Source organism: Oryza sativa, chromosome 7, assembly GCF_034140825.1.
Source record: "Oryza sativa Japonica Group chromosome 7, ASM3414082v1".
NCBI classification, from domain to species: domain Eukaryota; kingdom Viridiplantae; phylum Streptophyta; class Magnoliopsida; order Poales; family Poaceae; genus Oryza; species Oryza sativa.
Genome location: NC_089041.1, coordinates 18206896 through 18220310, shown reverse-complemented (window position 1 = coordinate 18220310; position 13415 = coordinate 18206896). Strand labels below are relative to the sequence as shown.

General features: G+C 45.1%; 1 protein-coding gene across 1 annotated transcript; it reads left to right on the top strand.

The window, feature by feature from the left end:
* The first annotated feature begins 3216 nt into the window (after positions 1-3216).
* On the top strand, positions 3217-7389 carry LOC9267017 (cysteine-rich receptor-like protein kinase 10). The gene is made up of 7 exons (XM_015790698.2): positions 3217-4102; positions 4915-5013; positions 5130-5308; positions 5405-5615; positions 5712-5949; positions 6553-6703; positions 6971-7389. Exons 1-7 carry the CDS (start codon positions 3217-3219, stop codon positions 7268-7270), a joined length of 2064 nt encoding a protein of 687 aa, XP_015646184.1. The 3' UTR covers positions 7271-7389.
* The last annotated feature ends 6026 nt before the right edge of the window (positions 7390-13415 follow it).

The following is a 13415-nucleotide window of genomic DNA, read 5'->3' as shown; positions in this document are numbered from 1 at the left end:
AACTTATAAGCCAATGGATATAAAGTATTAAGTTTAATGGTGTGGTTATACATGTACCGCACATAAGATAAAAAAACTTCTCCAACCTAGCCTTTGGATTAATAGTGTATGAGTGACTTATGACTTAAACAAAAACCAAACGAAAAGGTTGCTTCTTTGCTTAGCTTAGACGTAGTGTTTAGGGTAGAGGTTAGCTTCATTTATTGTGTGCTTCACAGAAAGTGAGGTAGGCAGCAGGTGGTGACAGTCATAATAGAGTTCAAGGCCGAACTCAGCCTGTCAGTAGACTAGGGAAGGGCCGGTGCCCAAAGCATTCGATAGAGTTTTACCTTGGTTAAATCCATAGGAATATTCTCTGTCCTAAGCCTATCATTTAGTTGTTGTCCTTGGTTAAATCCTGTTCTGAGATACACACGTTCCTTCTGTTCGATACGCTTGGAATACTCTTGTGAATTTATCTGTGTGCGTAACAAATACCAAGAGGGGGAAGGGGAGGGCAAGGGGAGGAGGCGACGAGAGAATGAGCGGTGAGAGAGCGATGAGACGAGGTGCGCGGGCATGAGAGGACAAGGAAGCGAGGGGCGTGAGAGGATAAGGATGCGAAAGGAGCTGGTTTAGCTCGCTCCCAACCATTGGCGTGACTCGAATTTTAAGGGTGCTGGATTTTTAACAGACCGGCACCTAAAATATATTATATATTCTGGTTTAACCGACACCTATAATATATTAAAGTTGTTGGTATTTTTACAAAATAAGCACATAAAGTATTGGTCCAGTTTTCTCTGGAACTGGTATACATAGTTGGTTAAAGGTATTGGTTTATATTTTTCCATCCTGTGGAGGTGGGAAAATGTCTATAGATGTTGATTTTACAATTTTCGGCACCTATAATTTGTCCCATTGGTGATGTTCTATATTACTAGAGCCTCAACACGTGAACGCCAACAGAGGCTGAGGAGGAGCCGCGTGCCCGCGAAGATCGAGGAGGAGCTGCGGTGACTGCGAGTTTCATCACATCGAAGGCCGAGGAGGAGCCAAGCTCACCAGCCTCCTTGAGAGCAAGAAAGCTTGAGACATCGCCAGTCTTGTCGCCGCCTACACGCGAGGTTGGGCTCCACCTCTGCGCAAGCTCCACCGTCAGGCATCGGGCGAGCTCGTGTGGGAGAGTGTCACAATGGCAGTATGCTTATTGTGCTAACGAGATGGAGGCACAACCGGCGAGCTTGACGGGCCAGCCACCACCGCACTCTTGAGCTAGGGGAGAAGAGGGAGAGAGAAGGTGGGGAATGAGGAAGCTAAGATAGAGAGAGGTGAGAGGGGAGGGAATCTGATAGGTTGGTCCCACCGATTCTTTTTTAAAAAAGTTGTTGACTACTTGCTGCCTCGTAGGACCAAAATAAGAATGGATGGAGTCAAATGGTTATTTGTCTGGCTCGAATAGTTGACTGTAAAATGTTTGGTATTTAAGTTAGGGGTAATTCGGTTGACTGTGATAGTTCGGGAGTAATTCGGATTTTTTCCGCTAATTAATCTATGTACGTAAAGCTTCCGCCTTCTCTTTCGTCCGTCCGATCCCCTCCCTCCCAAGCACCTCTGCTTCTGCCTTCGCCTCCCCCCCTACCGGCACCTCCCATCTCTCCCTTGCTGCACATTCTCCTGCTCCCCCATGGCTCCTGTTCTCCTTGGCGCCCCTCCTCTCTTGCCTCCCTTCCTTCTCCCCCCCCCCAAATCTCTTCCTCGCTGCACGCGCTCCCCCTCTCCCACAGCCCCTCTTCTCCTTGGCACCCCTTCTCTCCTGCCTCCCTCCCTCTCATTGCACTCGCTCCCGCTTTCCCATGGCCCCTCTACTCCCTGGAGCCCCTCCTCTCCCCTATGTTCCCTTCCTCTTGAGCGTTCAAGGAAAACAAAAAACTTATGTCCGTGAACACGTTTTGATGTACTCACCCGGCTGTGTTCACCACAAGAGATCGTCGTTGCCGTTTCTCTCTCTATGGGACCATGCCGTTGCTGGTCGTGTTCCCGTTGTTCTGGTTTTCTTCGTTGCCGATCACCATCTATGGATAAGTCACATTGTGGGACATGTCTAGCTACCTTACTCACCGCCGTTTGATTACTGGAGCACCGTCGCCCACCTTCCCTCCTCATATGTTTTTTTTGTTTCGGGTAGGGAAGACAATAAACTATGTTAGTCGTTGTTTCTCTCTCTTTCGTTCTTCCTGCGTGTTCAAGGAAAAAGGAATCCCCTCATCCGGTAACGCGTTTTGATGTATACTCCTCCGGTCATGTTCATCAACAGTGCTTGCCATTGTCATTTCTCTCTCTATCGGGACACGTTGTTGCAGGCCTATTCTTGATGTTCTGGTTTTCTTCGTTGCCAACCTCTACCATCTATGGACAAGTCACATCGTAGGACACGTATCACCTTCCTCACCGCCGTTTGGACGACAGAGCACCGGCACACATCTTCCCTCTTTTTTATTATGGATCAAAGTAGCTGACGCGGTCTATAATTTTCAGTGGACACACTATAAATATGGGCTAACTGTATTATATATCAGCCGCGATGTGTGCCAAACTAGAGTAATATATAGTTGGCCATAAGGCCCGAGGCCCGAAGGCCCGGCCCACGGCACGCCTTTTTGGCCCGGCCCAAGCACGGCACGGCCCGACTTGGGTCGGGCCCGTGCTGGCCCGGCCCGACCGTCGGGCCGTGCCTGGGCCTCCCCACCGGCACGCTGGGCTGGCCCAGCACGGTCGGGCCGGCCCGGCACGATGGGCCGGCAGGCCAGGCCCGGTACATAAAGTATGGGGACTAAAAATAGACATATAAACGTAACTGTCTAAAGAATAGGGACCTTAAATAGACTTATTTTAGCTATTTATATACCCCAGCCCAAAGAAGAGGGAGGTAAAATAGACTTTTTGTAGCTGTACATATGTCACAGCCCAATAGGAGGGAGGAAATTTAGACTTATTCTGAGGAAAAGCACGACGGCCCATCGTGCCTTCGGGCCGGCCCGGCACGGCCCGAGGCGTGTTGGGCCGTGCCTGGGCCGTGAGGGCGGCACGTGGGCTGGCACGGCACGGCCCGGTGCGTCGGTCGGGCCGTGCCGGCCCGACAAGCCTCGGCCCAGGCACGGCCGGGCCTGGGCCGTGCCGTGCCGGGCGGCCCACATGGCCAACTATAGAGTAATATAGTGTGTCGGTCACTGTGCAATGGCCATTTTGACCGTTCTACCGCTGGTCTTGGTGATGCTGCTGCTTCCGTTGGCTGCAATTGCATCCGGCGACCCACCATGGCAGCACTACTGCGGAAGCAGCGGCAACTACACGGCCGGGAGCAAATACCAGGCCAACCTGCAGGCCCTCGCCGCGACCCTCCCGTCGACCGCGTCGTCTTCCTCCCCCGCACTCTTCGCCAAGGACGCCGCCGGCGGCGGCGACGCCGAGCCCGACAGGGTGTTCGCCCTGACCCTCTGCAGAGGCGACACCGCCTCCGCCAACGCCTCGTCGTCGTCGTGCGCCGACTGCGCCTCCCGCGCCTTCCGCGACGCGCAGAGCGTGTGCCCCTACAGCAAGGAGGTGGCCGTCTACTACGACCCCTGCCTCCTCTACTTCTCCGGCGACGACTTCCTCTCCTCTCCGGCCAACCCGGCCCAGGTGAGGCTCTACGACGTCGATCGCTCCACCCGGCGTGGCGGCGGCGGCGCCGACTTCGTCACCCTCGTGAGGGCGCTCCTGAGCTACACGATGCAGTGGGCCGTGCCGTACAATTCCACGGGCGGCGGGGCCGCCGCCGTGAGGTGGTACACCACGGTGCGGATGGACGTCGTCACGCCGCCGCTGTTCTCGCTGATGCAGTGCACGCCGGACATGTCCGGCGGCGACTGCCGGCAGTGCCTGCAGGACCTCGTCGGCAACACCACCTTCAACGGCTCGGTCTCCGGCGTGCGCAACATCGGCGCCCGTTGCGGTTACAGGTACGACACGTACAAGTTCTACGGCGGGGAGCCCAAGCTGAAGATCGGGTCACTGTCGGAGATCAACTCAACGGCGCCATCGAGCCCACCGCCGCCTCCGCCGGTGACGGAGACACGTTCCGGTATGTTTGGACAGTCACCTTTTATATATACTATATATACTAGGTGAAACTATAGTTGGTCCCGGTCTTGCCCGGGCCAAGATTTGCCGGGCCGGCCCATGTGCTCCACCTGTGGACCAGGCACGGCCCAATAAGGGTCGGGCCGTGCCGGACCAGCCCGAAGGCACGGATAGTCCATTGTGCTTTCTTTGAAATAAGTTTGTTTCCCCTCCCTCCTCTTTAGGTTGTGACATATATATAACTAAAACAAGTCTATTTAATGTCCCTACACTTTGGGCCGTGCCAAATAATACGTCTATTTATCCTCCCTATTCTTTGTGCCTTGTCTTATAGGTGGTTTAAAATAAGTTTATTTCACCTCCCTAAAGTTTGTGCCGTGCCAGTCCGGCCCACCGTGCCAAGGCATAGGCCCAGGCATGGCCCAACAACCGGGCCGTGCCGGCACGGGCCCGACAGCGATCAGGCCATGCCGTGCCTGGGCCGGGCTGTCGGGCCTTATGGCCAACTATAGGTGAAACCCCGTGCGTTGCTGTAGAAGTATACTACGATAACGATAAGTAAAAGTAACATGTGTTATAGGTGCTAGTTTTAGATAATCTATAGATGCCGGTTTAAAAAAATCAGACAGCCACGAGCCGAGCCGAACCAAGCCAACGCCCCACCACACGATAAAAATTACGCCGCTGCCCGTATCCACTCCCCTCGCTCACAACCAAATGGGGTATTGAAGTTATTTCATCATGTGTAATGAGAATATAAAATAAAATTATGAGCAATGTATAATTATTTTTGGAGATGAGATTTCCTTGCAGGGAGAAAGAAGGTGTTGACAGTTGCTTTGCTTGTGCCACTGATAGCACTTTGCCCTGTCGTCATATTCTGTTTTGCATGGATAAGGAGATTAAGAAACCGTGAGTTATAGAAATCAACTTATCAAATCTTTAAATTGTAATATAATTATTGTTTCTGAGTTCTGACAGACTACTCTTGTGTTATTAGCCTTTTAATAACGTATTTGTTGCTTTAGACAAATCAATGTTGCGAAAAAAGGATACAATGGCCAGAGAAGAAGTATTAAAGCTTTGGAGACTAGAAGAAAGCGATTCAGAGTTTATGCTATTTGATTTCTCTCAGATAGAAGATGCTACTAGCAACTTCTCGGAAGATAAGAAACTTGGAGAAGGAGGTTTTGGCTCCGTATACAAGGTAAAATAAATTAGATATATACACACACATAAAAATCTTCAATACATGTTTACTTGAAGTATGAACTACTTGAACTTTGTTTGAAAAAAAATGCAGGGCCAATTGCCCAATGGGCTTGAGGTAGCAGTTAAGCGACTTGCTGCACATTCAAGTCAAGGCCTGGTTGAGTTCAAAAATGAAATTCAACTTATTGCAAAGCTACAACATACCAATTTAGTAAACCTTCGAGGATGTTGCATTCAAGGAGAAGAGAACTTACTAATATATGAATACATGCCAAACAAGAGTTTAGACTTCTTCATCTTTGGTATGCTTATACATTGTTTTTCAAAAAATGTGGTTATTTTCTATATATATAGCATCAAATAAATAGTAACATATATCCTTATACTTCACTATGCAGATCTGAAAAGAGCAGCATTGCTCAACTGGAAAACACGCCTGAACATAATAGAAGGAATAACACAAGGGCTTTTGTATCTCCACAAACACTCCCGGTTATGCATCATACATAGAGACTTAAAAGCAAGCAATATTCTACTAGACCGTGACATGAATCCTAAAATCTCTGACTTTGGGTTAGCTAAGATATTTGACTCAAATGATGTCCAAAGAAATACAAAAAGGGTGGTGGGCACTTAGTAAGAGTTAATTCACCTTTCAAATTTGTTATTTAGCTAGTCCAAGTGATTTAGGGATAAGCTCATTTTACTCCCTCAACTATCTGGTTTGTCTTAAAAAACACTACTTAACTCTACCAAACCGAACACATACACCCCTCAACGTACAACCTAAGGGCAATATAACCCAGTTCTAATGGTGGTTTCCATGATTTTGAAATCCAAATTCTTTTTTTTACTTGTATTTTTTAATAATGGAATAACATTCTGGCCTTTGCTCAAAAAGCTACAGCTAATTATTACAATTTTTTTTACTTATGTCTCCTAGTTTGGATGATATGTGAATAGTATTTGAATGTGAGTGAAAAAAAAACATATATTTTTCGATATCAAAATCATGAAAACCATTATTAAAACCAAGCTGTGTGTTGAACCCACATGGTATTTTGGTTGGTTTTGATAGTATGTCGAGGGGTGTAAAATATCCGGTTACATAGTTAAGGGGTGTCTTTTAAGACAATTCCAACGTTTGAGGGTTGTACTACAGACTTATCTCTTATTATGATTTTGGTGGATCCAGACTGAGGTGTTTTAACATGTGCATGCATTTTGTTTTGATTTCAGTGGGTATATGGCTCCTGAGTATGCATCTGAGGGTTGCTTCTCGCTGAAATCGGATGTCTTTAGCTTTGGAGTTCTGGTTCTTGAGATTATTAGTGGGAAAAGAAACGCTGGGTTTCACCAATATGGGGACTTCTTCAACCTCCTTGGCTATGTAAGTTTTTTTAAAAATTTAGTATAAGAGACTAATATATTCATTTTAAAGATACACAATAATCGAGCACACTGCTGGGAATATGTATGAACTACACGGTTTGTGCATGCATGAGTGCAATAATAGTTAAAATTTTATGATAGTCGGTCTTCATTTTGAAAAATTATAGCATATGCTTTATGAAACCCGCCTTAACTTGGCTCATGGCTCAAAATTCTCATTCACTGAAATTGCACACAATAGCTCATCACATCAAACTTGTTGCAGGCATGGCAGCTATGGAAGGATGGAAGTTGGCATGAACTTGTAGATCCATCATTAGTAAGTGAAGGTCAAATGATGGAAATAAAGAAATGTATGAAAGTTGCACTTTTATGTGTTCAAGAGAATGCGGTTGATCGTCCCACCATGTCCGCAGTTGTTAAGATGCTTTCAAGCGAGTTGAAAATTCTACCTGAGCCCAAACAACCAGCATTCTTTAATGTAAGGGTGAAACATGGAGAGCTGTCTAATACTGCACCTAGTAGCATAAACGATGTAACCATAACAATTGTGAACGGCAGGTAATGCCAATATATATAGGGACTTTAATTAAAATGGTAAAAACCCACAGGACTATATACCTTGTACAGAATGTAATTATTAAACTGCAGTTATGTTACGTAGTTCTGTAACATTATTGGAACGGCAGATATATATAGTTGAATTACTTTTGACGAAGTGTACAATTCAAATTAAATAATACAGTTTTTCCTTGTCCTAACCTTTGCCAAAATTCAAAATTATCTTTGGCTGTGCATGACTTTCAATTCGCTCTGCCGAAAGATAAAAGGCCAAACTTTACTGCATTCAAGAACAAAGAAACTGAAGCAAACTCATCACATAAAAGATCAGTTCGTTGGTATTAGGACATAGATTTATGTGGAAAGCTGATTGAGCCAATTAATGATTTTTCATATGGACAGTGCCATCATCCATAAATATTTGACAATAAGCTACTCTCTCCGTTTTAGGTTATACTCCCTCCATCTACTTTTGATAGGCATATTTCTAAATCTAAAAAATTTATTTTTGATAGTCATATTTCAATCCAACAACCTATCCTCTTAATGACTTAATTAGATTTAATGCGTGACTCTCCATTCTTCCATACAAGATTGGCTACATGAGTATCGAGAAATGTAAATATTAATGAATCGCTTGTTTACGACGAATAACTAGTAGCATATTTAAATGAATGATAAATATAATTACTTATCCTTGGTCTGTGTGCCAAGATAAAATATGACTATCAAAAGTAGATGGAGGGAGTAAGACGTTTTGACTTTGGTCAAAGTCAAACTGTTTCAAGTTTGACTAAGTTTATAGACAAATATAGTAATATTTATAATAATAAATTTATATTTTCATAATAAATTTGTCTTAGGTTGAAAATGTTACTACTTTTTTCTATAAACTTAGTCAAACTTAAGGTACTTTGACTTTGACCAAAGTCAAAACGTCTTATAACCTGAAATGGAGGGAGTATAAGAAACGTATTCCTGGCTCTTGTTTGTGTGTTGTCTCTTTATAGGGAGATGTCAATCAGACGAAGAGAGATATTTCTGCAGGTTTAGGCCCTCTTCACTCCTTAGAATAATGACCCTAAGTTATCAAGCAAGTTGTTGGTTTTATTGATACCGAAAGAGTATGGTTACAAGGGTATATGTGGACCTAGTCTAGGTCTATAGATATGCTAGTCATCGGTCCTGGCGCAATGGACACGGGTCTTTGGTTATATTCTGCATCATACCCTCCGTTCCGGTATGACTTGCTGAGTACAGTGGGTAGTACTCAGTCTTGCTCTATCTCCCAACCCCAGAGTTCGAGTATGCGTCAGATGGTGGCTACTCGGAGGAGTAGACTTCGTCCGTGCCGTCGAGGATGCCTGTGGAGTGGTGTTGCCCGCTGCTATCCAAGTAAGACTTAGTTTCAGTCATCCCTTTAATTTCCGATGTATTTATGTAAAACTTTTTGTTTGTAAGACGTGGATCTGTATGTCAATATTGTCGTTTGTGTACCCTGGTCTGGCCTGTCCTGGACAGGGGTTTTAATGCACATTCTGGTTGGAATTCTATTCGGGAATTTCTGGGCGTGACAATACCCTATCTATATACACAAAGACATGATATTACTAGCTAGCACTAAAAATCTCTAATTAAAAGATCTTGTCCACTATGTCAAATAGGATACTCTTATGAATCACCGGAATATTTCAACGGGAAATGTTCTAAAGTTTCACTATCACAAGCCTTAGGGAATTCAAACCGAATACAATGTCTTAGAGTAAAGATTCCGATGAATCGCAACACTGTCAACGCAAAAGGCTATTAAGTATCATTATTACACGCGTATAGTTCAACGCGATAACGTCTCAAAGTATCACTATTACATGTCTTAAGGAATTGAAATTTCGGTAACAACTTCCATTGCACTACTGGGTGCACCAAGGGTACTTGCCCTTCCTTGCCGCTTCCGACCCCGCATCCTTTGCACGCTGCGCCCTAGCCAACTTTCTTGCCTGATATTCGGCGCGTTCTTCCTTCTTGTGTCTTGCCAACACCCTTAGCTCCAACTCTTCTCTCCTCTCCCTCTCAGTCTTCTCCATTGCCCATGCTGGCATTGGCGTTTCTCACGTTCTTCATTCCACTCGCGCCATTGCCAAATCATACTCGTATGGAACTCATCCATCTCCTTGTCAATCCACTCCACAAAGTCACAAAGAGGAGGAGGGATTTAGGTGCATATACATTACATCACAAATTATATCTTCACGACAAAGTTGCATATATTCAAGATGAAACAATAGAAAATTAACAAATTTACCTTCACTGCCATCTTTGTCTTTCCCTCCTTTCCCTTAGGCACATGCTTAGGTTTCTCTGGGCTATATGCATAGTTGCGGCACATTCAGTACCTCTGGCCATAGGTATCCTAGTCATGACTATGCTGAAAACAACACTCATCCCCACACCAACACATAGGGCGCTTTACACCTGGTGCTGGCAGCTGCTCAGGGGAATAGCTAACAACACCCTTCCTTAATATCCTAAAATTGCAAAAATGTTTATCGCTATATCAATTGCAATTAACCAACAACTATACCTACAAATTTAACATAAGTCGGTTTTTTCATCAAACCATCTATTCAACTCCAAACTACAAATAAGCATTATCACATATATACTAGAACATATCCTAGAACTAATCTATCATGCAACCGAATTGGTCTCTCCTCCATATAATATATAGGTACATATTATATACTCCTCGATTGATAATACATCCCGAGCCATATTCCCCAAATCACGGTTAGAACCAAATCAACCAAAATACAAAGTAAAACATTAGGGAAATTAGGGTTTTTGAAGGAGGTCAACCTTATAACTAAATTCTCAACACCGTATATGAATCGTCCATACCAACATGAAGATTGAACTACAATATTACATTCTTACCCACATTCCTTAATTCACACCGCATCTCGAGCCAAATTTATCAATCCATGGTTTCAACCAAAATACACAAGAGAAATGAAAGCCCGGTTGAGCAAATTTGGGTTTTTCGAGGGGGTTTACCTTACAAATTGATGCCCAATGCAATGCCCACGAAATCTTGGGGTGGATTTGGGAATATTTGGGGAAGGGAGGAGAGAGGACGACCGTGTGGGGATGAACCCTAGACAAGGAGAGAGGAGAGGAAGAGAGTGGATAGCATAGGCTTCTGAGTGTTCAGTCAAAAAAAGGAAAGACAAGACCAAGCAATTCTAACAGCCATCTTACAATCTTTAAGATTAAGAATTGGAGTGTCTTCTGGCAAATAACCACATTTATAGAGTGTCTTACCCCAAAAGTGCCTTCCTGCGATGTCTTGTAACAAAAATTGCCTTTTTTTACCCTCTCGCACGCTATCATATAAATCTCTGCTACTTAGGCGTTGTTTAGTTCCCAAAATAAAAACTTTTCACCCATCACATCTAATGTTTTGACATATGCATGGAGTATTAAATGTGGAATAAAAAAACCAATTATACAGTTTGCGTGTAAATTGCGAGATGAATCTTTTAAGCCTAATTACACCATGATTTGACAATTTGGTCCTATAGTAAACATTTGCTAATGATGGATTAATTAGGCTTACTAAATTCGTCTCGCGGTTTCATGGCAGAATCTGTAATTTGTTTTGTTATTAGACTACATTTAATACTTCAAATGTGTGTCTGTATATCCGATGTGATAACCAAACCTAAAATTTTTCCCCAACTAAACAAGTCCTTAAAAAAATCAGTAATGGTGCTCTTGTTTTCTGGCACAACAAACGTATATGACAGGCACGCGTAATATCCAACGGACTGGACCACAAACCCATCGCGTAATGCACCCATCACCATCTCCACAGAGATCGCGCATTGCGCGGACGGTTTCATCCTCCGTAAATGACTCCTCCGCCTAGGGCCGGTCCGGAGATTTGGGAGGCCCTAGGCGAACTTGACACTATAGGCCCATAAGGAGTTCTATAAAACGCATATACCATATAGTGACACAAATAAATATTTCTAACATGGTAAACAATAAATCAAGCAGTTTGATATAGCAATTTATTCTCGATAAATAATATCGATGGTATAATTGACAACAAAAATAACACCATAGAAACAAAGTAGTATGAATAGCTTAATAGGAGACCACAGATATCCTATATCCCTTATAAAAAGAGTTTCTTCGCGCATTTCTCGAAGCGAAATCATTAATGAAAGTTTGGAGATCAATGCTCTCTAAGATATTCTTCTCAATGCTGCACATAGCCAAGCCGTTCTGAGCACCCGAAAATAAAATTTTAACATTGTAACACCAGAAATAGTAAAATTGCAAAGTAAATTATACAACAATAACCATAAAAATTATAGCCTAAATAATCTAACTTTTGGAGTGGGAAAATCATGCAATGATGCAAAGCAAGAAAATCCTAAGTCCATAAGTAATAAGTTGCTAACCTAAATTTCTTAGAAAAATCGAAGAAATAACACAAGAACAAAAAACACCTTAGTTTTCCTAGGACTTAGGGCTAAAAGAGAATGGAGAGTGGAGATGGGAAGAGGCGTGAGGCGTCAGCGATTAGAGGCCGGCCCGACGTGCCGGCAGCCAGCCGGCCAGGCGCCCGCCGCCTGACAACTCGGTGAGGCGGCGAAGTGCTTGTGCCTCCCCGGTCTGCTCTGCGCGGAGGGAATATCAGAGAGGAGTAGACGTGTCGTGTCGCGGTTAGGTTGTGCAGTCAGGAGTCGCGCAAGACTCACGAAAAAAAAGGAGAAACAAAGCGGAGGAGACGCGCGTCGCGGCCTGGCAGCGCCCTCACTCCTGGCCTAGCAACGCAACCGCGCCTCCCTCCTTCCTAGGCTGCGCTTGCTCACTGGGCTAGGCTGCCCGCAGGGGGAGGGGGGAAGGGGTGGTAATCACGCCCTGTCAGCCTTAACCCTAGGCGGTCGCACAACCGACCTAGGCCCAGGGCTGGCCCTACCTCCGCCCACTCGTCGCCGCCACCCGCAACCACCACCATCGTCCCCCGCCGCGCACTCCACTCTAGATCCCCCCACTGAGCCGATTCCTACTACTCCTCACCACCGACATCTACTCCTTCACCCACCCGCCACGCGCATTGCCCACTTGCAAACTCAACTCCACCGCCCCTCCCGCATCCCCCCATCCCACCACCTCCTCCGCCGTGCTACCGACGGCCCCTCCACAGCGCCGCTGACGGCTCCAGGTCATCCTCGTCGTCGTCACACGGTCCCGGCCAGCTCCTCCACCACGCCGCCGTTGGCCCATCCACAAGATACGGAGATACCAGCTCGGCAACCAAGCCATTATGGCCCAGCCACCAGAGCCAGCCTGCCCAACCGACCAAGCAGGTCAGGCCGTCTTTCCCCCAATTTCCCGCCAGCCCACCAAACCGAGCCGCCCAAGCCTACAGCCTTTTGCGTTTTACCTGCTCGACCTCGTGTCGCGCGCACCTGCCCGGCGACCTAGCTCACGAGCCCCGGCCACCGTCGCGTCCGCTCCATCACCAGCTAGCTAAGGCTGTGCTCGGAAGAGCCTCTTCCCAACTTCCCTCTCGCATTTTCCACACTCACTCTTTTTAAACTGTTAAACAGTGTGCCGCGCACTGTACTTCGCTGCACCTGAGATTGAGCCAAGCCCAGAGTGGAAACACGAGTACACCGGAAGCGCAGCCGCTCGGTCGAACAAATCCACTGCCAACCTAGGAGGGGCACCAAGATCCCACAAGGCCACCAACCTGTTCGCTGCGCCGGTGCGCATCGACAATTACTCTATGTGTGCCATAACGTAAGTCACTTCGACTTTTTTTAATTATTTTTTTAAGTTTAATTAAGTTTATAGTAAAAACACAATAGTATTTCACCCAAAAAAACACAATAGTATTTACAACACAAAATAAATATATTATCAACATATATTCAATGTTGGATTTAATATAACTAATTTGACGTTAGAGATGTTGCTAATTTTTTTTATAAACTTGACAACTTAAATATGTTTAAAAAAAATCAAAACAACTTATAATATAAAACAGATGAAATGGAGAGAGTATTATAGAAGAAACATGTTTCATTTTAGGGGTCATCCTTTTTTCTCGTTTTAGATAAAACCAAATAGAT